At 30.8% G+C, this 24,632-nt stretch overlaps 1 protein-coding gene across 5 annotated transcripts in view; it reads left to right on the top strand.

The window, feature by feature from the left end:
• The window catches only part of LOC127720411 (D-glucuronyl C5-epimerase-like), a 95,192-nt gene that overhangs the window by 63,912 nt on the left and 6,648 nt on the right, over positions 1 to 24,632 (top strand). For 4 of the 5 annotated variants that reach the window (XM_052226988.1, XM_052226989.1, XM_052226991.1 and 1 more), the window contains 5 exons: positions 5,947 to 6,016; positions 19,924 to 20,060; positions 22,296 to 22,470; positions 23,046 to 23,217; positions 24,192 to 24,431. In XM_052226988.1, the coding sequence (XP_052082948.1) occupies positions 19,945 to 20,060; positions 22,296 to 22,470; positions 23,046 to 23,217; positions 24,192 to 24,431 (703 nt within the window). In that variant the 5' untranslated portion in view covers positions 5,947 to 6,016; positions 19,924 to 19,944. Of the gene's footprint in view, positions 1 to 5,946; positions 6,017 to 16,638; positions 16,872 to 19,923; positions 20,061 to 22,295; positions 22,471 to 23,045; positions 23,218 to 24,191; positions 24,432 to 24,632 lie in introns of those variants that run through there. The other variant, XM_052226987.1, reaches the window with a different exon arrangement.

Consider the following 24,632-nt stretch of genomic DNA (forward strand, 5'->3'; position numbering starts at 1 on the left):
ATTTGAAACAAATTTTGTGGTAAGTTTTTGTATGGAAAAAATATTGCAGTTAGATCTGTATATTTTACCTTACATACCATTTCATTAGGTTTTGTAAACTACATGTATCATTTTTCCCAGCTTTTCATTCATATCTTTGTCTTTTGTCTTTATGAGTTTTTCCTATAGACTATCTGTGTATCTGCAAATACAAAAGTTGTCATTGAAAATGAAAAATTTTAACTTTTCATCTACTTTTTCCTGTATACAATTCTGCCACTAATCCTCATTAAAGAAGATATGTGTCAGACATAGCAATTATGCAACAATCTTTGGTGCTAGCTCAGCTGCTGCTACTGTGCAGTGTAAAAAGATGTGATAATAATCTTCATTCTCATTTTCACCTTTGCATGCTATTTTAATATCATAACATTTTTAATTGAAATACAGCGGAATTTAAAAAGATTAGTTGAAAGAGTGTTAATAATAAGATATATATATAGAAGTACATGTTAAATTAATTTTTCAGATTTTAAACCAATATTGCTTTAAAAGTAGAAATTAGTTTCCATTGTTGTAAAATTATTAAATGTGTGACCAAATTATGTGAATGATTGGATTAATATAGAAATAAATGCAATGTGTAAATAACATATTATAACCTTCAATGGACTGTTGAAATATTTCCTCACATTATATTTATTTAAATGATATAACAAAAGAAATATGTTAACACCTTCAGCTCAAAAATTTACATTTCACTTTTGGCTACAAATTACTTATAATAATTTTTTAAGGCAATTAGTACTCAATTTCAATTTTTTGACAACCTGTTGAAAAATTACTGTCACTTTAACTAACAATCAATTTAATATTTTTTGTTTAACTCAAGGCAATTGAAGACCAAAAAATAATTAAATTGATGATAGTCTATCTCTAAGGACAGTACATTTGTTCTTGGTTGACCTTGAGGGGTATACTTGTCAAATTTATGATTTATCAAAATATATATTTAGGATGTATACAATTCAGTACAGAGTACACATATTGTTGTGTTAGTTGTGACTTTTGAACAGTGATTTAACTTACAAGCTTTTATATCAATTCAATTTGGAGATTTGTTACAACAAGATCAGGTCAGTTTCAACTTTTTTTTCTTTTGAAATAGGATAAATACTAAATGGATATTGAAAACTTAAAAAAAAAAAAAGAAAAAAGGGGAAATAGGAGAAAGAGAAACTTTCTAATTCCTATTTTACCACATTTTACTTTATCTTGAGTCATTTCAAAATCATCATGGTTGCTGATATTGTAGTCAAATAACTTCTGCCATGTGCTGATAAAACTGAACTTATTAAAAGAAGTCTTCCTTAAAAAAGGTTAAAAAAACATTAAAATTAAGAAATCAATGTCACAATTGTAATAATGTTTAAAAAAAAAAATGCTACAAGATGAACAACGCAATGATGAAAAAATGGCATGTTAATTTTTACTAGTAATATTCTGTAAAGAAATCGCACGAATTAACCTCAAATAGTTGTCAGATTTCTTTTCTAATACTCACAATAGTTACTTAATGTATTGATTTCTGAATTTTATACAAAATAATATTGTTTTTAAATAGCAACCATTTTAGATGAACTATTGAAAGAACAGGTTCATGTTTGACTCCATAACTATTTCGTTCAGAAATTTGAGTAAAAAAAATTTATGGCTGACATTGCATGTGTTTAATTTGCTGATATTGCAAATTTTAATCTGAGTTCGGCCATTATGTTTATGGAGACTAGTTATTTGGTTAATTGTCAAAGCCAGCTCTACTATAAATCAATTCCTTTGGTTTTACTTGTTTTCTGCATTTCTTACAAAAGCCACTTAGCATCACATGCAAAAATAAATCATCTGATTTTTTGTCCTTGATAAAATTACGTAAATTGAACATTTCAGAAATTTAACAAAAATCCCTATGATCACGGACTGTGATCTCCAAGAGTCAATATCACCATGAACTAAATCCTTGATCAATTGCAATGTGACAGACAATTAAGAAAAAACAATTTGAGCTGACATACCACAAACATTCATAGAAACCGGATTATAAGATCTAATCGTTCTGCCATATTTTTTTACCTATCAAGCTTGCATCGATTAGAGTCACTCTACCTGCAGAATCGTTATTGTTATACTAAGGTCTTTCGGTAATTTGCAATTAGTTGTTCAGTTTATCGGAATTTTATAAAATTATTGTTGATGGTAAAATCACGAACCTGATGGTTAAGAAATTCATTATTGATGAAAAAATTGATTAAGAAATTGACTGACTCAATTGATGGAGTTGTGTAAGTACTTTTTATATATAGTGATAATCTGGGTATTTCTAATGATTTCAAGGCGAAATCTATTTCATTTTGGAACCTTTCAAGGTGAACGAAGCAGTTAATTGGACAAATAATACTGATTCTTTTAATATTATATAGTCAATTAAAAATAAATTATGGTTTACTTCAGTTCAGATTTGAAAAATATCTTGTAATCTTTTTTACAGTGGTTTAAGGCCAATCACCCGGATTTCCCACCTTGTTAAAACATCTATTTTATTTCTGAAGTGCTGCAATATTGAATTATGTAACATTTTGTTGCACTGAAAATCTGAGGTGGCCTCCCTTGTGAAAATGATAATTAAGTTATGTAATTTTAACATTTTGTAGCTACAACTAGTAAAATAAACTAGTGCAAAATTGAACTTCATATTTTCATGTCTTAGATCATATTAACCTAATTAAATAAATAACAAATATGGATGACTGGGCGATATCTCTCCATCAATGACTCCATCTTAATTTTTTTGGGGTTATATAGTATTAACAGTATAATTATTAAAGTTAAAGATTCAATATTTCTCAATCCATCATATTTATATAATTAAAGTCACTCAGAGGTTATTCCAGGGTAACATTTGTAATAATTATCGCCCAGTAATCAAAATAATCGCCCTGAGTTATAAATTATCTGTCAATATCTATATCTGAAAACAAATTATGGGATAATACAATAATATCACATGATCATATATACTTACAAGGACGGGACAGATTGGAAACATATAAGCCCAACACAAGGGGAAATACCAAGCAGATATATTGTGCATCTAATGCATTTTTCATCCCTTCAATCAAACTGATGTTTTGAAAACTAATTAAGTTGCAGACTTTGTAAACAACAGAAATCTTCTGCTATCATATCTGGCACAGTGTAAAACATAGTAGAACCATCTGATCATGATATTAATCAAGAATATAGGAAGACAAGATCAAAAGGTCAGAGATGGATATAGAGGGTCCTGAGAGGACTGGCCAATGTAAAGAAGAATGGACAAGAATTAAAAAAAATCTTCCTTTAATTTATCAGGATTAAATCACATTTTAAAGGCTCTTTGACTTTAAGAGTAAATGTATAAAGGATTCTAAAATGAATACAGCACTTGGTATATCTAAAATTGTAAGCAGGGGCGGATCCAGCCATTTTTAAAAGGGGGGTTCCAACCCAGGATAAAGGGGGGGTTCCGACAAAATGTCCACATTCCGCATTGATCATCAAAAAAAAGGGGGGTTGGAACCCCAAGAACCCCCGCCCCCTTGATCCACCACTGGTAAACTCATGTAAAATGAAGATCTAACTTAAAAAAAAAGTCATAAGCAATGCATGTATATGTGAAATTAATAGAATGAAACTTAAGAGACAAAAATATTCACATTCTCGTTGTTCATGATTCTGCAAATAGTATCCAGTTCTTCTTCTGATAACCTTTTCTTTTTCTGTCTAGGAAATTCTAGGAAACTTTAAACTTCTTGAAACCTGCAATAATATTTCAATACATGTAAAATTAATATTTTTCTCACAGTAATAAGCAATTTAGTGTACGGACAGATTTAAGAGCAATGGTTTGAAAGCATATATATGAATATGAAGCTTTACAATTTTTTTAACATGTTGGAAGATTATAAACATCAGTCCCTGGGTCACCCTCTTTATCCCCTTTCCCTCCTCTATCCCCCCCAAAAAATAAAAAAAATTCTTGGGCTTCTGTATATGCCATAATTATATCTTGACATTTCTTCTAAACTGACCTGTTGTTTGACACTTAATAGGGCACCTACAACAGTATATTATCTTCTGATCCTATCTTATCACAACAAAATGGACTTAACATAAATTTCATGGTCAATTCACTGGTCAATTTCAATGGTCATTTACCTTAAACTGACCTTTTATTCTATTGCTTGTGAAGTAGTGTATTTATTTGATAATTTATAAACTTGGTAGTTACGGTATGTGTGGCATAGAGAGTATTGTCTAGTGATAATAGTAGAATGGAATGCCTTTACAGCCGGTATGATTCATTTCTATAGTAAATATTGAGAAATAATGGATAAAAAAGGGGGGAGGAGGTTTAAGACTTCAGTTAAAAAGAGGGACATGCAAGCCTTGCATAATAGTTTTGGAACCAAGAGTAAAGAAGAAGTGTTCTAGGGTTACTCAAGTTAAAAAAATTCAAGCAAACTGCAATATACTTTATTACTATTTATCCACCATTGACAATGTCAGGGGTCACAATTGATTTTTTTCATGGCCATAAGACATCCTATTTATCCACCACTAATGGACATCACATTTATTGACCTCACAATAGAAAATGTCTGATGCCACAAAGGGAAAGTGATTGTTGTGTAACGTCAATAGTTCAAGTGTGGCAGATTCCCAAATAGCAATATGGCAAAAATGTAGTGGCGTAATATTTGGTCAGCTGCAGAGAATCTACAATGGGGATGAGGTCTTTTAGAGAACATCTTTCTCTTTTATGAGGGATGATTTAAAAACATTATGATATATGCCTGAGATACATTATTTCATTTCACATACTGAAATAGTGTCTGTGAGGATTGAACATCTAGAAAAATCATTTCTGTTTGAAAATGAAGAAAATATATTAGCCATTTTAAAGATATTACGCTTGATCTGAGCTTACAGCTGTTGTAAAAGTGATTTAAAACAACTGCATTAGACTGTGCAATGGGTTTTATGTACAATTTGCACTAAATGATTACTTTTACTTTGTCAAAACAATTTCTCTGAAAACAATTATTCAAATTTATCACCAAGTAAAACAATTATCTCTCGGCACCCTGAGAGCCATATGGACTGTATAATCATACAATTACTAGTTAATATTGCGAGTTAATTATTTTTCAATAATTAAAATCTGACTTAGAAGAATAATTCTAAATGTGATTTGGTGAGTAACACAGCTACAAAAATAGAACTGACCATTTGCGAGAAAATTGATTCACAAATAACTGGTTTATGATGCAAGGTAAATTTCCAGACTAATTCAATTAATTAAGTAGATCCAAGAAGAAAAAAGGGGTGGGGGTAAGTATCTCAAAACAGCGAATCTGAGATTCAGTTAGTTTGATAAGTAAAGCCAGAGGAGTCATGGCAAACAATACAGGTAACTTTGGAAAAATCACACCCGTAGCTAGAGGGTTTGGATGACCCTTCCCCCAAAAAATAAAAACCAACAAAAAAATAACCAAATTTTTACCTAAACTAAAGTTGAGATTAAGAATGAAGTTTGTCATTAAAAGTGGAGTGTCATGACCCCAAATAACCCTGTCAGAAACATCCTGGCTACAGGCCTGAAATTAACTAGAAAAATGCGTTCAAACTTCTTTCGCAACCAGTTGAGTACACCCTGCTATTAATATAGATGTATGGATACATTGGTAAAAAGAAAATGCAAACAGCTTCTGTTGTATGGGAAGTTTACATTACATACAATAGTACTTTTTAGTACCTGTAATCTCTGAACACAATACTTGAGACAGTGTGTCTGAAAGTTTGCTCTTTTGAAATTTAATTCAATTTTATTCTATTTTAGCTTGAACCATTACTTTCTTTCTTTTACAGAAATGACAATTTAAGTTGGAACAGGATAATTTAGTTGGAAAAGAAAAGAATTATGCACATGTTGTGAACCGTAAGTATAGTAAATATCCATTTAACAATATTACTAGGTGCCCTGATGGCCAAACGATCTTAGAAGTTCATTTACAGTGATCATAAGCCAGTCAACACTGAGGTTGCAAGTCCTAACCCTGCTCATGGCAAGGTGCATTCAACTCTGATCTTAATTGACTAGGGCTTTATAGAGGTTATTCCCTAGTAACTGAACAACTGCTCATTGTTAAATGTCGCTTATATTTGTTCCTTCAAACTGGTCTTTGGCATGAAGCTGTCATGCCAGGGATACAACACATATATTTTCATTTTTTTATTCTGTGAATTTCTGAGGGAAAACTTTTAAAAAATTCAGATATTGAAATACCAATCTTTATACCCTCTCAGGAAATCAACCTTTACACCCTCTCAGGAAAACCAACCTTTACATCCCTTAGGAAATAGAAATACAAATATCAATCAGGACTTAATTTATTATTTTTGGAAAATGAAACCAAATTAATGCTACACAGATTTTGACGTGACTATGTTAAGGAAGCATGAGGCACAAATGAGAAAATAGGAGAAAAGCATATGTCAAGTCACAGTTTTAAAGTGTTAGATCTATAGATTTTCTATCTGCGTTTTTACAAGTCAAGGAAATAACTGTTTACATAACAAAATATCTTAAAGGTAAAAAAATAATAAATTATCCTTTCTACATGCTTAATGGACATGACAAAACTTAAAAGGATAAAAAGACCTCTTTTAAACATCATTTAAAACATATATTTTAAGGCTAATTGACCTTTGACTCCTACATTCAAATATTTCAAAATATTTTAATGGTTATTCCCTGTATATGAAGGGTATCTTGTCTATTTACTTAACTAAAATCTTAACAAAAACGTGAATATAAATGGTCCTAAAAACTGTGTTGAATTGCAAGCTTATTAATTCAAATTTATACAAATTTATGAGGCATTTAATTTATGGAATTCTGTCAACATTTATCAAAAGTTAGCGGATACGTGTAAAATTTTAAAGTGCTTTTTCTTTTGTCTGCATGTTGAAGATGATCTTTATACCTATAACAATAAAACCATTTTTCAAGATCTCCGTATATTTTTATATGTTTAGGTGTGTAATATTAGACCCTATCAAAATTTAATATTCAGACTATTAAACTACAAGTATAACTGGCTTCCATCCAAGCTTTTGAAAAAAGTGCATTAAAGATTTGACAGTATGATAAATGTAAACATACTTGTTGTGCATGTTACGTACTTGTTTTTATATATATAACATTGCAAAACAAAAGGGTTTTATAAATTATGTGTTTAGTTCAGATCAGGAATTTTGTATCAAACTGTAAAAAATATTGGACATGCTTACTTGCAATCAGAAACTTCATATTGAATTTACAATTCTTATGGACTAACTCATTAAATTCGCAGGTTTAACATGTTCAAATTACCTTTATTGCATAAAAAAAGTTAATTGACTAAACCTAAAGCTTCAGTTTCAATTAGTATGGCCATGCAACTTGCATGCTGTATCCAGCAAAAAGAAATCAACCTATATGCAGATTTGTAAATTCGAACCAAAACCATAGCTGAGTTAACCAATTTTCTTGGAAGTGGTCAGTTTATATAGAACTGTTTTAGAAAACCTCCTGTATTTGAACCAAAATTCCTGACTTGGAACGCAAAAAAACCCTAAGATAAAGTCACCTGAAGGAACTTGTTTCATCTGCATCATTCTGACTTCAATAGACTATTTTCATGTTACTGACTTTTGACTCCAGAGTATATAATTTTTTGACAGGTTACTTACTTTGTGGTAGGACAATCTGGTACTAGCTAGGTCAAGTAAAAGCAACTTAAAAAAGTTAAATCAGGCTTACAAACGGTGCAATTCGGGGCAAACAATCACTGATTTCTGATGATTTTGTCATCTATAGAAAACATAAAACAGTAAATCCCCCCCCCCCCCCTCTTCCAAAATAGTACGGATTGTAAACTTGCTATTTAGTTCTTTTAGTTGCTCTTAAATTCTTATCAATTGTTTAAACAGCTCTTGATAGAATTCAAATTAAACTTATCAGTTTCTGGAACAAGGTTAACACTTGTATGCATTTTGTTGTAAATGATAATTCTGGGAAAAACCAAAGTGCATATGCAGCACTTATCACATAATTGATCTTAAAGAATTTAAATGCCTTAAGCCACTCATTTAAATGACTTCAATTTTCTAACTTAATTCTGAAGAAAATCCTAAATGCTAGGCTTTCATCTCTTAATTAAACAAACAATCTTCGAAATGCAGATTGCAGAAAATTACAAGTTTTACAAATGCTCTCTCTCCACAAATTTGAACACAAATCAGGAATTTAATAGAAACTTAATTGCAATATAAAGTCAGTCCATAAATCTGGTTACTTAATCAAAAGGTCAATTTTTGTTTAAATTGCCATTTTTCAACAATAAGCCAGAATAACAGAAAATTCTCACCACAGATTTACCTCAGACCTCCTTAAACCAAAATAGAAACTATAATGTTCTCATCAAATTCTTAACTGCTTCCAAACACTTGATGCTCACAATCAGAATTATTCAACAGTTCAATCCTCTTTATACAAAGAGCTTGATTGATTCTGTAAGAATATAACATTATTGGCTTTTATTATTTAAACTTTATTCTAAATGTTCAATTCATGAGGGTCTGGATGGGTGGGGGTCCTTCATTTCTGTATTCTTTAATTTTTCAGGCCATTTTTCTCTATTCTTTATACTTTTTGCCCATTATTCTCTATTCTGTATATTCTAGCCCCTCATTATTCTCTATGCTTTATATTTTAGCACCTCATTATTCTCTATTCTTTATTTTTTGGGGCAATTTTTCTCTTTTCTTTATATTTTTTGCCCATCATTCTCTATTCTGTAAACCCCCATTCACACCCTCATTCATATGCTTAAATACAAATAATTACAGATTAATAAATAGTAGCCTTTTGATTTTTGATTTTTACTTTTAAATATATACTAATATCATGAAAATATGTTTGGAATTCATAAAAATGTATTTTTTTCTATCTTGATTGTGATATTGGAAATCCATTATGACTGAACACTTGGTAAAGGTTTTTTGTGTATTTCAATAATACATACATTTGTATTTTATAGTTATTTCTTAACTGATTATTTGATATTCTGTGGCTGTAAAAGTTTTCTTTTAATACTGAAGTAAACTTTTGTTTAGGTGTGTTGAAACTTATTAAAAGTATGAAGAATTTCTCTTGGTAAAGAATCTTACAGTAACAGAATTTTATTCAATGCTCCTTTTATTTTAGTTTTCCGCTAGTTTACATGTTGATGTCTCAGCTGCATCTTAGCATAGATGCTAGAACACCTCATTTCTTAACATATCCCCGAGTCCCTTTTAAAAAGTTTCCCAATCTGTGCAGTCTTTCCTAGGTCCTTTTTTCATCTCTTCATCAAACATATAAGTATGAATGAACTTTATGTGAGCAAAAGGTCAATATTGTTGTTTTTAGCTTAGCTTTGAAATAAGAGTCTTACTTTGCCTTTTAATTTGTTAATATACATAACAGCAGCATGTAAGAGCAAATAAAGGCAAAGTATTAAGCATGAAATAATTAATATAAAGATAAAAAGATGTGGCATAATTGCCAATGAGACAACTCTCCACAAGAGACCAAATGACACAGAAATTAACATGTATTAAGGTCTCTGTACAGCTTTCAACAATGAGTAAAACTCATACGGCATAGTCAGCTATAAAAGGACCAGAAAAGACAAATGAAAAATAATTCAAACGAGTATACTTTGCATTAAGGTAAAAAAAGTATTTTGCTATCGAAGTGGATGAATATTTATGGCATTAAGAATTCTAACGTCTACTAAGTTTGCTGTATATACAGAAACTTTCATGAAAAACAACTTTGGACATGCATTAGGATACATTTCAATATAATACATGAATTAAGTGTGCATGTTGACAATAATATAACAATCAACTTATAGCATAATCATGTACTTATTTTCTGCATATGTTTTTTTGTACTTTTAGATCAATGTTCAAGTTACCCTTCCTATACCTTTGTCTTGACCTCTACCTTCATCATGGCTTTCACTTTTCCATGATCTCACTTTTTCCATGACCTTTCTGTCAGGAAATTCTATATCTGTGGCTATGAATATAATCTTTTTTCCTTCCTGGAAGGAAACAAAATGTACATGTAATTTTAATAAAGTCCACAGTGACTATGCATGTCAACAACATTATATCTGAAATGATCTGTATACATTCGTACCTATACAAGGTAAACATGTTTAAAAGTTTTGAACAGAGGTTCGAGGAATGTATGTAAAGATTTTATTGAAAACAAATTTGAGTCATCATTGATTTATGCGATATAATTGATAATACTATAGAAGCCATAATAAAGAATGCATCTGATATACATTTGCGATCGTACATGTTTAGAATTAATGCAATCATGGATAATGGCTTGCATTCTTTAATTTTCTTTTGACAATATGTCTCATCATGAAACTCATTGTAAGATGTTCTTTCCTCCAGAATATTTGAAACTACATAACATTTTGAAATTCATTTAGAAGAAAAAAATTAACAGAAATGAATTGCCTTAAGTGAATATATTTATTTGTGTACAATTTATTTATATAAAAAATAATTGTTCATTTTGGTATCAAGAGAAATACAAATTTGGCATACTAAATGTACACTAAATTTAGACACAATATAAATTAACAATGAACTTTGTTCCTTTTCAAGCTTTATAAATTTTAATGCATAAAAGAACAAGGGGCAGCTCAAGTGCCAATTGGTCAAAGTAAATAGTCATCATCTTGACCTAAACAAATATTTGTTTCAAACCACTGTAGGGGTTTTGATCTTGATGAAGTCACATACAAAAATGCAAAAAATTAAGTGATGTATATTCTTTCCTGGTATGAGATAGGGTAATATCCGGAGAAAATTATCTCTCTTTTTAATTTGGGTCATTTAGGTGATCCAAGGTCAATGCCATTGTAATAATAAGCAGCCTCAAAAAAGTAATTCATGTAAACATATTTAAGAATATAAATTATTATGCTATATAACAATTTCTGAAGTTTCCTCTTACCACATAGACTATATTGGGACTTGAATTTGATTTATTAACCATACTGTTTAATTTATATGACAGTTGAAGAGTTACCTCCCATTGTCATGAAGTTAAGTTTGTAAACAGACCAACAGTTTGTGACTGACATCTCTACATCATGTTTAAACAATCTATCAATAAATTATGTAACTGCATATGACAGCGCTGTGTGTGTCATAAAAAAATTCAAGGGTCAGGTGCATTGTGGGAAACTAGATTAGCCAATTCTGAATTAGATAATGATTAAACAATTTGTATCTATTTTAACTGCACCAGCTAGATGAATAAAAAAACATGACACTATCTCATTGATTCTTACTCAATGTGTGGGTTAAGGGTCAATATCTACCTTAAAAATATCTATTTCATTCTGATTGTTATTATAGATTGCTGTCTGGATAAGACATACAGATAATGTATTTCTAGTTTTGCATCAATGTTTGATTAACCAGGGTCGACAGGTCAAAGTTTTACGGCAAATTGAAACAACAATACACATTCAGGGACCAGGGGAAGGGAGGTGTTTTATTGAGGGAAGATTGATGAAATTTCAAATGTTCAGGATCATAGAAAAATGGTTAGTTTACTAGTTTGAATAGTTTTACATTTTTCATGGCTGGTTATTATTATATAGCTAATACTATGTGGTATGAGTTTTGCTCATTGTTGAAGGCCGTACAGGATGACGTACAGTTGCTAATTATTACATCATTTGGTCTCTGGTGGAGTCTCAGTTGTCTCATTAGCAAGCACACCACATCTTCATATCTTTTATATTATGTGAAAAATGCCCCTCTTTATAAATTCCCTCAGGGAAAGACTTTCTCTCTTCCGGCTGTAAAAGTTAACATCTAATATCTGTGCATGTATAAATGCAGAAAAATATGTATTTCAAATATAATATAAGAAATATTTAACCAAGCAGATATATGTTTTCAGTGTGCCCTTTAAGTCTAACAATAGGTGTATAAAAATGAAGATTAATGGATTAGTCTCAGCTGTTAAGATGATCAGAATACTATATCTTCTTCAAGACATTTTTTTCCGAAAAAATCAATCTTCTTAGACAGGAAGTCATGATGAATTGTATACATGTCTTTCCGTGACCTTTTCATTACCTACAAATTGACTTAAGTACATGGTGAAAGGTAACACAAGGCCAAGCGTTTTTATATTACAGTCTGACTGAATGTTGGTCAATTAGGTCCTAATTGACCATGTTAAACATCTGAGGGGTTATCTCCTCTTTAACAATAATTGATGATATACTATGTACGTTATCTTACTACATATATCAGTAATAGGTCATTATTGACAGGTAAAAGCTACCTGTAATTCTTAACTATCATTTATTGGAGTGTTGCTGGGTTTTACTCTTGATGGAGAGACTATATATTATGTTTCTATATGCAAATGAATGAAAAAATGTACTATCTAGAAAATTCATTGATAAGATTACAAACTATACTCAAATTCTCTTCAAGAGACATATAATACACACTGAGATTGGCAATTCTGTTTAATAGTCATATAGCATTTGGTTCTCTCATTATTTTTCTAACTACTTTTTCATGTACAGACATATTACTTCTCTATTCATTTTATATAATTTTAGAAGTTTTCCCATATGCTTTAAAAGGTTAGAAAAATTTATCATTTAAAATATAAAAGATTTTAGGAACAACAAAAGCCTAAATTAAAAATGGACATCAAGATATTGAAACTCATCCTAGAAGGGTAAAATGCTTTGGTACAATCTATACTTCTTATTTGTTTATGAAAATACAAATTATATGACGTAATTAAACCTGAAAATCTAAATAATTTCTTGATAGGGTATTACATTTATTATATAAATATTTTTTGTGATTTTTAAGAAGATTTTGATTCATACATTTATGCACCTGTCCAAAGTCAGGAACCTCTGTTAGTTTTGTGTGTTTTCAAATTTTGGTTCATTTATATGTTTTGGAATTTCACTGAACTAGTATATATCATTGGTTAGGGGCCAGCTGAAGCCTGCCTCTGGGTGGGGGATTTTCTCACTGTGTTGAAGACCCATTGGTGGCCATTTGAACTTTGGTGGATAGTTGTCTCATTGGCAATCATACCTCATCTCCTTATTTTTATATGGGCTGTTTTCTGCTCTTTGTTCGGGTTGTTGTCTTTTTGACACACATTCCCCGTTTCCATTCTCAACTCTATTTATATTTTCAATCAAATCACTTAATCTGTGTGATATCACAATATTTTGCTCATTTGCTAATCTCTTTTATATATGTCTTTGCATAACTTAAAAGAAGAACAAAATAGATCAGCATATTTTTGGTCTATGATCATGGTGATCTGCAAATAGTTAAAAAATGAGGTTAACCTTCATTTCAAAATGAAATATAACATTCATGATGACATGAGCTTCCACAATAAAGTGCACAGGTAAATAAAAAAGAAAAACTTGATAGAAATCGTGTTTTCGTGATCCTAGCAAAATAATTTGATTATAAGTATTGAATGCTTCTTTTAGTAATTTTATAGGGTTGTAAAAGCGTTGTCCGTGCACACATGTTTAGAATGAAGCGCTTCCACGCTTCATACAAAATGTATTTCGGTTAATGCTTTTACACCCCAATAAATTTACAAAAAGAAGCATTCAATTCTTAAGTAAAATTCGATTTCCTAATTGAGTAGAATCAATTAAACAATAGATGTCCTACTGTGGATTTATTAATATTCGTTGGATACCAATTTTCGTGGATTTCGTGGGAACAGGGGAACCATGAATTTAAATGTTCAACGAATTACAAATTTACTAAAGGAAATATGCAGACTTTGCCGAAACCACGAAATTAAATATCCACGAAAATGCAAGTTTTCTTCAATCCACGAAAATTGGTACCCACGAAAATAAATGAATCCACAGTATATGATAATAAGGGTGTAATTATACAAATGATTTCATTTGTTGTACAAGGTACCACTATTGTATAAAAATAGCTTTATTGAATCTGCTTGTCACTTTATATCATAAGTAATAGATACCCTATAAATAATCAATTAAATATGTAAAATAAGCAAATAAAGTATGACAAATATTGCCTGCATCAAATTACTAGATATTTTAGCTGTTGTAATAAAAAAATAACAAATGGATATAGTTAGATAATATTTCATCTGTAATATTTTTTTATGGTGCATGTTTCAGGTTGAAAATTGTAAATTTTAACCATAAAATGGACAACGTAAAAATTCCGAAGGCTGTATTTCGGTAAAAATACTTTAAAAAAATTACATAAAAAATTCTCTGGGGCTATATATCAGTCAACACAACCCACTAAGCAAATAACATTGTTGCACTATAGATACTTTTTTCTTCCCCTATGAGAAGGTATAATATAACAATATTAAATTTTAACCATAGCTATACTTTTTAAATAAATCAACGTTTTTCTTGTCTTGAATGAAGGTAACCTAACTGTGACTTTGAGATGAAGAACAGCAATAAAAGCGCTGTTCCTTTGCTTTTTTGTGTGTTTTTTTGCTGTGCATGTACAGGTTTTGTGCCATTCTTCTTCTTCTTCTTCTTCCTGGTACGGGAAAGACTCCGGTGCCAGAGTGTGGAATATCCCGGGACTGTGGCGCTATAATGTACATGCAAATGGATGTCGAAATTGTGTTATAATAAAATAAAATATTTGCCACAGTTCAATTACAATTTAAAATAACATTAGTTGTAGTTTAATGTTAAACATATTAACATTATGTACAGTGGCTTAAATACACTAATTAATTAGCCAGACTAGAACCTCCAAATGTTAAGGTTAGGTGGGCCATAGATGGATACCCCATATCCTTTGTTTATCTAACCTATTTACATTATTACATTTTGACCACTGCTACTGTATGTAAAATGAAGGAGATATCGTATTATTACCAATTACTATTTATCCATTTTTATGGAGTTTTCTGAGTATCATTATGAAAATTAAGATTAGTTCTATCGTTGTTAGATTATATTCTCTTTGATGTTAGTAAAATTTGGTCAACAATATTGTGGGACAACCACAAACAAAAAATGGTATCTCTCTGATAAAATTGTTCAATTATCTCAAGTTTGGAAAGTTATTAAACACTACCCCTCCTACTGAACCTATTATCACCTGTTTGTCACTAAGTTAAAAGCAACCCTGACCCTGCCTTTCGGTAGTGCTGAGTTGAAAATAGGATTGATATAATTATCACTTGCAATTTTGAAATGTTGGTAAAAAATAAAAACATCTGGCCATTGAGAAAAATTCATTTTCAAGAGTCTCAAAGATAGAACATCAACATTCAAATGGATAAGTGTCTGTGCGACAGTTTCACAGGAATAAAACTGCAAAGTTCACATAACTAGACATTCAGAGGTCAGTCATTAAAATAACTTTCCCAATGATCTATTGTGGATGACTGTCTCATTGCATTGCAACTACATGCACATGTACAGTGTATCTTGTATATACATGTTTCAGGAAATTTCAAATTAATTAAGATATATAACTACCTTATAATGTAGTTTTAGGTTTCGCAGGTGACAATAGTTAAAAGTTTTGTTTTTTATTTATTTTTTATCATTTCATTGATTTATAAATTTCTTTTATTAATTATACTTTTTTTCTACTTTGCCAATGTATATATATATATAGATACCAAAATCTGAAGGAAACATAACTGTATAACCCAACATTTTTTTTCTCAAAGAAATGTGAATTTGATAAAAAAAAAAATTATTACAAAAGGGTAATAATTCTAAGTTGGGAACTTATTAGCTTAATTAAACAATAGCTGAATGTTACCTAAATTAAGTGCATGTTGTGAGCTTGAAATAATTTAAGGACTGAGCAAGGATTTGTTTTATGAGTAATCTCACTATACAAATCCTTGGACTGAGTTAAAAAAAAATCATTTTAATATCAAATTTAATTCAGTTGAAACCTGGTATTAAATCAAATAAATGGATTTTTTTTTATCTTTTCAGTTATAATCCAATGCATAATAAATTGAATAAAATCTTTTCAAAAACGTGTCCCATAAAAAACATAATACTACAGATGTAATATCAACTAATTATTACCATTTGTTAATAGCAAATATGATCTAGTAATTTGATGCAGGCAACATTTGTCATACTTTATTTGCTTATTTTACATATTTAATTGATTATTTAAAGGGTATCTATTACTTATGATATATAGTGACAAGCAGATGAGATGAAGCTAATAATATACAACTGTGGTGCCTTGTACAAAAAATAAAATCATTTGTATAATTACACCCTCATTATCATATTAGGACATCTATTGTTTAATTGATTTTACTCAATTACAAAATAGAATCTTTTCAATTTAATATAACCTGAGTTTTTCGTGGCATTTTAAAATGTTTTGTATTGTAGTGAGCTATCGTGAAATTTAACTTGTTTCCATTCTACCAAAATCACCATAATGTGAATAGACCACACCTGTGCTGTTTCAAGCAGGTAAATTTTCGACGTGGATTACTTCCCTTAGAATTTACTCTTCAGTAAAGGAGGTATAAGTTATGTCTGGCATCTGGATTACATATTTGCGGAATATTTCTTTTTTCTATGAATTAATTAGGAATTAAGAACAAAGGATGATTGTACTTCACTTGAAATTTTGACAGATAATCAATGTTGTCATGGGTAAGATTATGAATTTTAAGATACAGTGTTTAAGATGGTTGTTATGATTGAACAATATAACCCGTACGAAATTATAAGGCGTATTACGCCTGGAAATCTGGCGTAAACCAGGCGTAAGTGGTAGTTACGTGTCCAGATCCAGGCGTAAGGGAACAGGAAACGTAAATTTGTAGTCCTTACGGGCGTAGAAAATATGGTAAACCTGGTGTAAATTGAAATAAGCAAGGCGTAAATTTTCCTACGGGCGTAAAACTGTTGGTATGGCGTAAATCATAATACCCATAATGCTTTGTTGATAAAGGATCATGGGATTTTTTTTTCAAAATTTTTCTCCTTGGTATTATTTTGCAAGAGTTGGACTTATGGCAGCTTTATATATTCAGGGATAATTAAGCTTGTTTTGTGCTTTTTGGAAGAATTTGAAATTGGAATTATGGAATCAAATTGATTAATGAAAATTGTGAAATAAATGAAAGTAATATACATGGTAAAAGATAATTATGTGAGTAACTAAGTTTTATTTTTTAACAGTAATTTTGAATTCTGAAAACCTTCATCCTTGGATGATAACATTAAAATCTTTCACATTAAGTTAAATTGCAGTATTATCATTGATATTTTGGTTCAAATGACATTAATTTAAAAAAAAACACTTAGTTAAAATGCTGGTTTTATTTCAGTAAGAATTAATTGTCATAATTCTAATTTAAACTTAAACTTATTTGAGCCAGTGTCTGTCTAATATGTATATATTTATTTATATAGCTTCATCAATTAATGGTTAATATTTCAAGTTTCATGTCAAAAAATGAGAAATTTAAGCAATAGTAGAAGTTTGTATCAAATACACAAAAGTACACAGCTAGGGTAATACACTGATTTAAAATAAGTGTAGTATTATGTAAGGATATTACGCCTGCTTTTTTTATTGAGAAGGCGTACTCATTTGCATATAACGCCTGGTTTTCTGTGGACCAGGCGTACTCATTTAAATATTACGCCTAATTTTACGCCTGGTTTCCGCCTCAGTTACGCTTGGTTTCCGCCTGGTTTACGCCTGGTTGACGCCTGGACATGCATTCTCTAAACACTACAATGACGCCCTGATAAAGTATGATTTCTACGCCTGGTTTCCGTGTCATTTACGGGCGTCCCATTTCGTACAGGAATGAAATATATTGAACTCCATGAACTTCATGAACTTTATACCTTTCACTTACCTGATTACTCTGTTACATGTATATTTATATTAATGTATATTGATTAACATAACCGAAAATTTCCGAATATCTCATAACCATTTATTGCAAATAAAAAATAGATACGAATGAGATGTCTTCTACTCTCCTTCTTGAAGTTCTTCTTTTGGTATACAGATATCTTTCATGGTGATTTAATTTACACCAGCTGTTAAAACCGTGTTTCCAATTTTATTTCAATCAGCACATGTTTGTTTTCATTTTGGAATATCGATTAGATAAAATGTGGTCAAGTTAAAATAATTTTGTTCATCCAGTAAGTCATTTCAGTTTGAAAATATTAAAAGAATGGAGATGTCAACGTAAATTTGTTCCTCCATTCAGAAGTTCCTTTGGAAACTTTGTTATAAACACAGATTTTGTATCTGTTCCTGATGGAAAAATATTATATACCTCATATTCCGTCAGGAAAAAATACTGTAATATTTCTTCCATTTGAGACAAAAAAGACAAACAAACTTCTATTCCATTGATCATACATGTAGATCTAGAGGAAGTTTATAATGTCAGCATGTAAAGTCCAAATGAACAGTTGTAAATATATTATTGCATCATCATTCTTTTAATACTGGTGCCAGTTATTTTAGTTACAGTGATTATGAATAATGAAGGATATGTGGGAATAAAGGTCAATGAGACAGCAACCCATTGACACAAATAACCAAAAGGAATTTGATCTAAATTCTACATGAAGTCTTAAACAATAGACCGGTGTCTGAATATACATGTTGATGCTGTATATCAAGCTATAAATCCTTACAAGTCTAAAAAGTTGTGTATAAATAAATTATTAAATTACAATTTTATTTTAACTTGAACCAAAACAAATTACTTGTTCCTAGAACTTTATGATTATAAACAGTTATAAGGTAGAACCTTGGATTTACTAAGCTGTGCTTATTATTATTATAAAATTTATATTTTCATCTGTCATGTTTGTTCATGTAATAATCATGATAATAGGTATTGTTATAATATCTCATTTATGAATATTTAAGTAAAACTTATTATACACATGTAAACGAATCCAAACTTAAACAAAAATTTTTATTTTCATTATTATTCAATATTGAGTTAATGGCAACACACATGAAAACAATTTGACAAGTGGAGGTTTATTTGTGTACTAAAACTGTTCTTTATGCTGGCATGGCTGGTACAAGAAACCATCCCCAAAACTTGGTCTAAAAATAAATGAACCAATTTGAGGTTTGGTTCATAATGATGATCTAGTAGCCTAAATATGAAATGACATAATGCATGTGTAACAAGTATGTGTATAAAATATATAAGGAAGTTATTCAACACTTTTTTTAAGAGTTTTCCAATTGAGCCACTTTAACTGATACTTGACATCTCAAGAGTCATTGACGCAAATAAACTTATGATGAAAATTTTCATTTCTAATACAGTTTCTTCTAGAAAAAATGTATACTTAATGTACATTTTCTGTTGTACACATGATGTTTTTATGTAAATGTACATCTTTTACGTCATTTATATTGCATCATGTATATTGCACGTAAGTTACACAGTTGTTAATTTACAAGATAATTAATGTTATGAATTTAAAGAATATGTGGCAACGTTAAGTATTTTCCCTTCTATATTTGTATCTGTAGATGAAGTAAAAAATAATCTGGACTTTTTATTGAAGCATGATAAGGGAATGTTTCATTATTGTTTGAAATTTTACATTATATTTTCTGAATTTAGCTTTAACAAAAATACTCCCATGATGTTATAATTATATATAAGCATATCTCAAGTTTTAAATATTTTTTTATTTTCAGGTTGATGTATACAAGCATACCATGGCACGGGTGTCATTAAAAAGTGCTATACTATCATTAGGAATCTTTTCTGTAATGGTCACTGTTTATCAGTGGGGCAGCTGTGACATTGGACACAGGGATGATAATTTCTATCGGTATGTATCAAGATCGTGAATTTAGACAGTTGTTGTTTGACAGGGTATCATCTACTTTTTATATGTTCTAGTAGCTGTTTATCAGTGGAAACCTTTGACACTGGACAAAGGGAGGATTAACTACTGATTTTGGGAAACATGTGTTGGGGGACAGGGTATCATCTTCTTTATACATATGTGTTTCTGTACTTTAGTTATTTTAGACCTACTTAATATGTTATAGTTGCTGTTTATCAGTGGGGTGCCTGTTTGTGATGGACAAAGGGAGGATTAATTGGGTATGAGTATCTACAATGTATGAAGAGCCTGATATGGGACAACATGTTTTTATGCCCCACCTTTGATAGTAGAGGGGCATTATGTTTTTCGGTCTGTGCGTCCGTTCATCCGTTTGTTCGTTCGTCCGTCCGTTCATCCGTCTGTCCCACTTCAGGTTAAAGTTTTTGGTCAAGGTAGTTTTTGATGAAGTTGAAGTCCAATCAACTTGAAACTTAGTACACATGTTCCCTATGATATTATCTTTCTAATTTTAATGCCAAGTTTTGACCCCAATTTCATGGTCCACTGAACATAGAAAATGATAGTGTGAGTGGGGCATCCGTGTACTATGGACACATTCTTGTTTTTTTATGGGGCAGCATGTGTTAGTGGGCAAAAATATTGTCTTCTTTATCATGTTTATATACAGATGTTTCTGTACTTTAGTTTATCAGTGGGGAACCAGTGACAGTGGACACAGGTAGGAATAATTGGTAAAGAGCTAGTATTCTACAATGTATGAAGAGTGTGGTTTTGGGCAACATGTGTTAGTGGGCAGAGTATTGTCTTCTTTATATATACATGTGTTTCTGTACTTCAGTTGTTGATTATCAGTGATTGTACTCAGGGATGATCATGATGATTGAGTATGAGTATCTGTACTCAGGGATGATTGAGTATGAGTATCTACATGTATGAAAAGCCTGATTTGGGGTTACATGTGTCTGTGGACAGAGTATCCTCTTCTTTATATACATTTTTTTATGTACTTTATTTATGTTTCTGTACTTCAGTTGTTGATTATCAGTGGGTAACCTGTGACATTGTACTCAGGGATGATCATGATGATTGAGTATGAGTATCTACATGTACGAAAAGCCTGATTTGGGGTTACATGTGTCTGTGGACAGAGTATCCTCTTCTTTATATATATTTTTTTATGTACTTTATTTATTTTTTACCAGACTGAGAGGTAGGGGCACCTGTTACACTGGACGCAGGGATGATAATTTCTACTGCTATGAAACAGGCTATTGTCATTTGTTTTGAATAAGTTTGTGGCAACAGGTGTTGGAATAGAGAATCCATCTGATTAATGTCTTTACATACAACATGTACATTAACATTTGTTAGGTACTTTAGTTATTGTTTATCAGTAGGGCACCTGTGGAACTAGACACAGGAATGATAATTTCTACTGATTTCTGTACGAAATAAGAGGTCTAACCCTATCAGACTAGTTCCATTTGTTTTGAATAGTGTAAAGCCTATTGTCTTTATGCATGCACAAAAGACATTGGTCCTCATGGGTGTTAGTATCTGTTAGTTGAACATACAGATGATAAGGTAAAACTGTAAAAAAGAGATGGAAGGTACATAGCTCATAAGTCAAAGAGAAATTTACTACACCATGGCAAACAAATGAAAAACAACGACAAAAAGACGAAAAAACAACGACAAAAAGACGAAAAACAACAACAAAAAGACGAAAAATAACGACAAAAAGACGAAAAACAGCGACAAAAAGACAAGTCCACAAAACACTACATAGAAAACTAAGTACTGAGCAACATGAACCCCACCAAATACTCAAGATGATGTTTGGTGCTCTGCAATGGTAAGCAGACAGATCCTGCTACACTAGTAGCTCCTGTCAAGTTGCTCCTGCTTAGTCGAAATTTGGTGATAGATTTTTTTGAAAGTTTCATTTGGAGTAACACACATTGTAGACTTATTTGACAAGTTTGATGAATTTTTTGGTGAGATGGTTCTTAGCCCTCATTGTTTCAAGTAAGGTAACATTTTGCAAAAATGAAAAGTATTTAAGATGCTTTGCAGTAAGTGAAAACTATGCAACACAATATCATAATAGACACCTTTGCTGACATGATTGTAGTTTATGTTGATTATATTAGGGAGATTTGAAACAGCATATATAAAATTCCAGGGTCTCTAATTTTCATTATTTCATTGCAGGGAAAATGTAGGATTTCAACCCCGTGTTGCACAGTCTTTTAAAGAAAATAGTAACAAAAACACATTGAAGTATAAGGAAATAGAATGTGTCATCAATGGAGAAGATTCCCAGAAATGTCGTAGAGAAGCTAAAGAAGTTTACATGCCATTTTCATTTATTCAGAAGTATTTTGAGGTAAGCAATTTATTATTTCAAACTCAAAAGTGACCATATACATTTCTTCTATGTGGTAAGGGAGATAATCCAATCTTGCTATTACACTTTGTTAAATGATAGCTATAGTATGATAATAGTATCATTTCTTGAAAGTAACACTTTCAGACAACAAATTTTAAAAGGCTAATGACATTAATAATTCAATATGAATTAAAGGAGATGAAAGGGGGTGTGCAGTAAACATAAAAAGACAAAACCCAAACATTATTGTAAGACAAAACAGATTCAGAGAACAATTTTTAGAAGGCTGATGAAATTAATTTTATGTGAATGAAAGGGGGTGTGTAGTAAACATATTAAAGACAGGAACCTAACAATATAGTAAGACAAAAAAGACATCTAAGTCAAAAATGGTCCTCAATGATGTACAATTTTGCATGCGTGTAACCATTAGATGATATGTAAAGATCCAAACTTTTACTTATTTGAAAGACTGAAAGAAAAGATTTTTGAAATTTTATATACCTGTATTTACATGATTTAGTATGTTTAGAGAAATTACGTATTTGCAAGTTTTTTCTAATTTGTTTTAGGTTTATGGATCCATTGAATCATATGATGGATATGAGAGGTTTGAATTCCAGCACAGTTATTCCAAAGTCCATCCCATCCCAGATCAATACTCACCAGGTGGCATCTTTATGTCATTTGAGTTCTATAACGTGGAGGAGCGCAACAGAGTTAAATGTCTCACTGGCCAATATGGTAAAAAAAATTAAAAATAGGAAAAAATTTGATACTGTCAACCAACCAATTTTCGTGTACTGTTTATTTTAGTGACTTTTGTGAGTTGACAAATAAAGGGAAAACTGATTGCCAGGAATATGTCAAACTTGGACTACCTTTTGAAAAAATCAAGAAGGCTATAAAATCATGGAAATAGTTTGCTTTAAAATCGTTTAAAACATCCAAGCATGGAAATAATTTTCAGCAAAAAATAAGTAGGTTTACCGTAAACTACTTGTACGAGAATAAAATATTATGGTTCAAATATTATGTTGTTCCCACAATTATATTTTTAAAAGCCCCTCATTCAGATGTTTGATAATTACAATGCCTGTTAGAGTACAAACTTATTCAGAATTATTTGAAGATCATTTATTATTGTGTGTCAGCTGCTGGAAAGATTACTTAGTTTCATCAACCAGAAATTTTTACGACATATTTAGTTATGTAACTTAATAATCGGTTAAATATTACAATTCAATTCAAAGATTTTATTGTTTAAATCAATTTTATTTAGACAAAGGGATTGGATAAAAGTTCAGGCTATATAAATCCATTCCCATACATGATTGATAGAATAATTATTGGTTTTTACATATAACATAAATTTATACATTTTGTCTCACAGAGTCAGGGGAGGCAATCCTCCCTGGTTTATCAATTGATTCGATAGTCATGATAGTTAAAAGGTTAAGAATTAGATAATAATGTACCAGTATATCACAGTATGGAGCCTAAAAATATAAGACTTACCAAACACAAAAAAATAACTCAGAAAACCCATAGAGAGTGAGTTTTTATCTTGAATGCTCATTCTTAATAAACATCTTTCATCATTTTTTTCCTGCACAAAGTTTCACATTTTTGTTAATTTATTTCCAAGGTTATTTGTGAGGTAAAGTTTAGATATGATTTTTTTTGTACATGAGATAGTACCTCTTTTTTGAAAACAGGTGTACCAATGTCAACCCAGTGGACCTCCAGTGGCCATTATTATCCAATACAGATAGCCCAATTTGGTCTAAGTCATTACAGTAAACATCTGGCTGGACCTAAACCAAAGGTCCAGGTCCTAGAAGATGGAGAGTCAGGTGATACATCAGAATGGCTCTTACCTGATAGAAGATCTCAGTTGGCTGTTAAAACTGATGCAGATTTTACCGACAACAGCATCATTGAATTTGATACATCAGGTATATATGTCTTTGAAGTATAGAAATAGTTAAGATGAAAGCAATTTTAACCAAATTATTATACCCCCGCTTTAAAAAAGTGGGGGTATACTGTTTTACCTCCGTCCATCCATCCGTCCATCCATCCGTCCGTCTGTCCCTTGAATATTTTTCGTCGCATCTTTCTCAGGAACTACACTACAAGGATTTCTGAAATTTGGT

Source organism: Mytilus californianus, unplaced genomic scaffold (genome assembly GCF_021869535.1).
Source record: "Mytilus californianus isolate M0D057914Y unplaced genomic scaffold, xbMytCali1.0.p SCAF_11, whole genome shotgun sequence".
Taxonomy (NCBI): domain Eukaryota; kingdom Metazoa; phylum Mollusca; class Bivalvia; order Mytilida; family Mytilidae; genus Mytilus; species Mytilus californianus.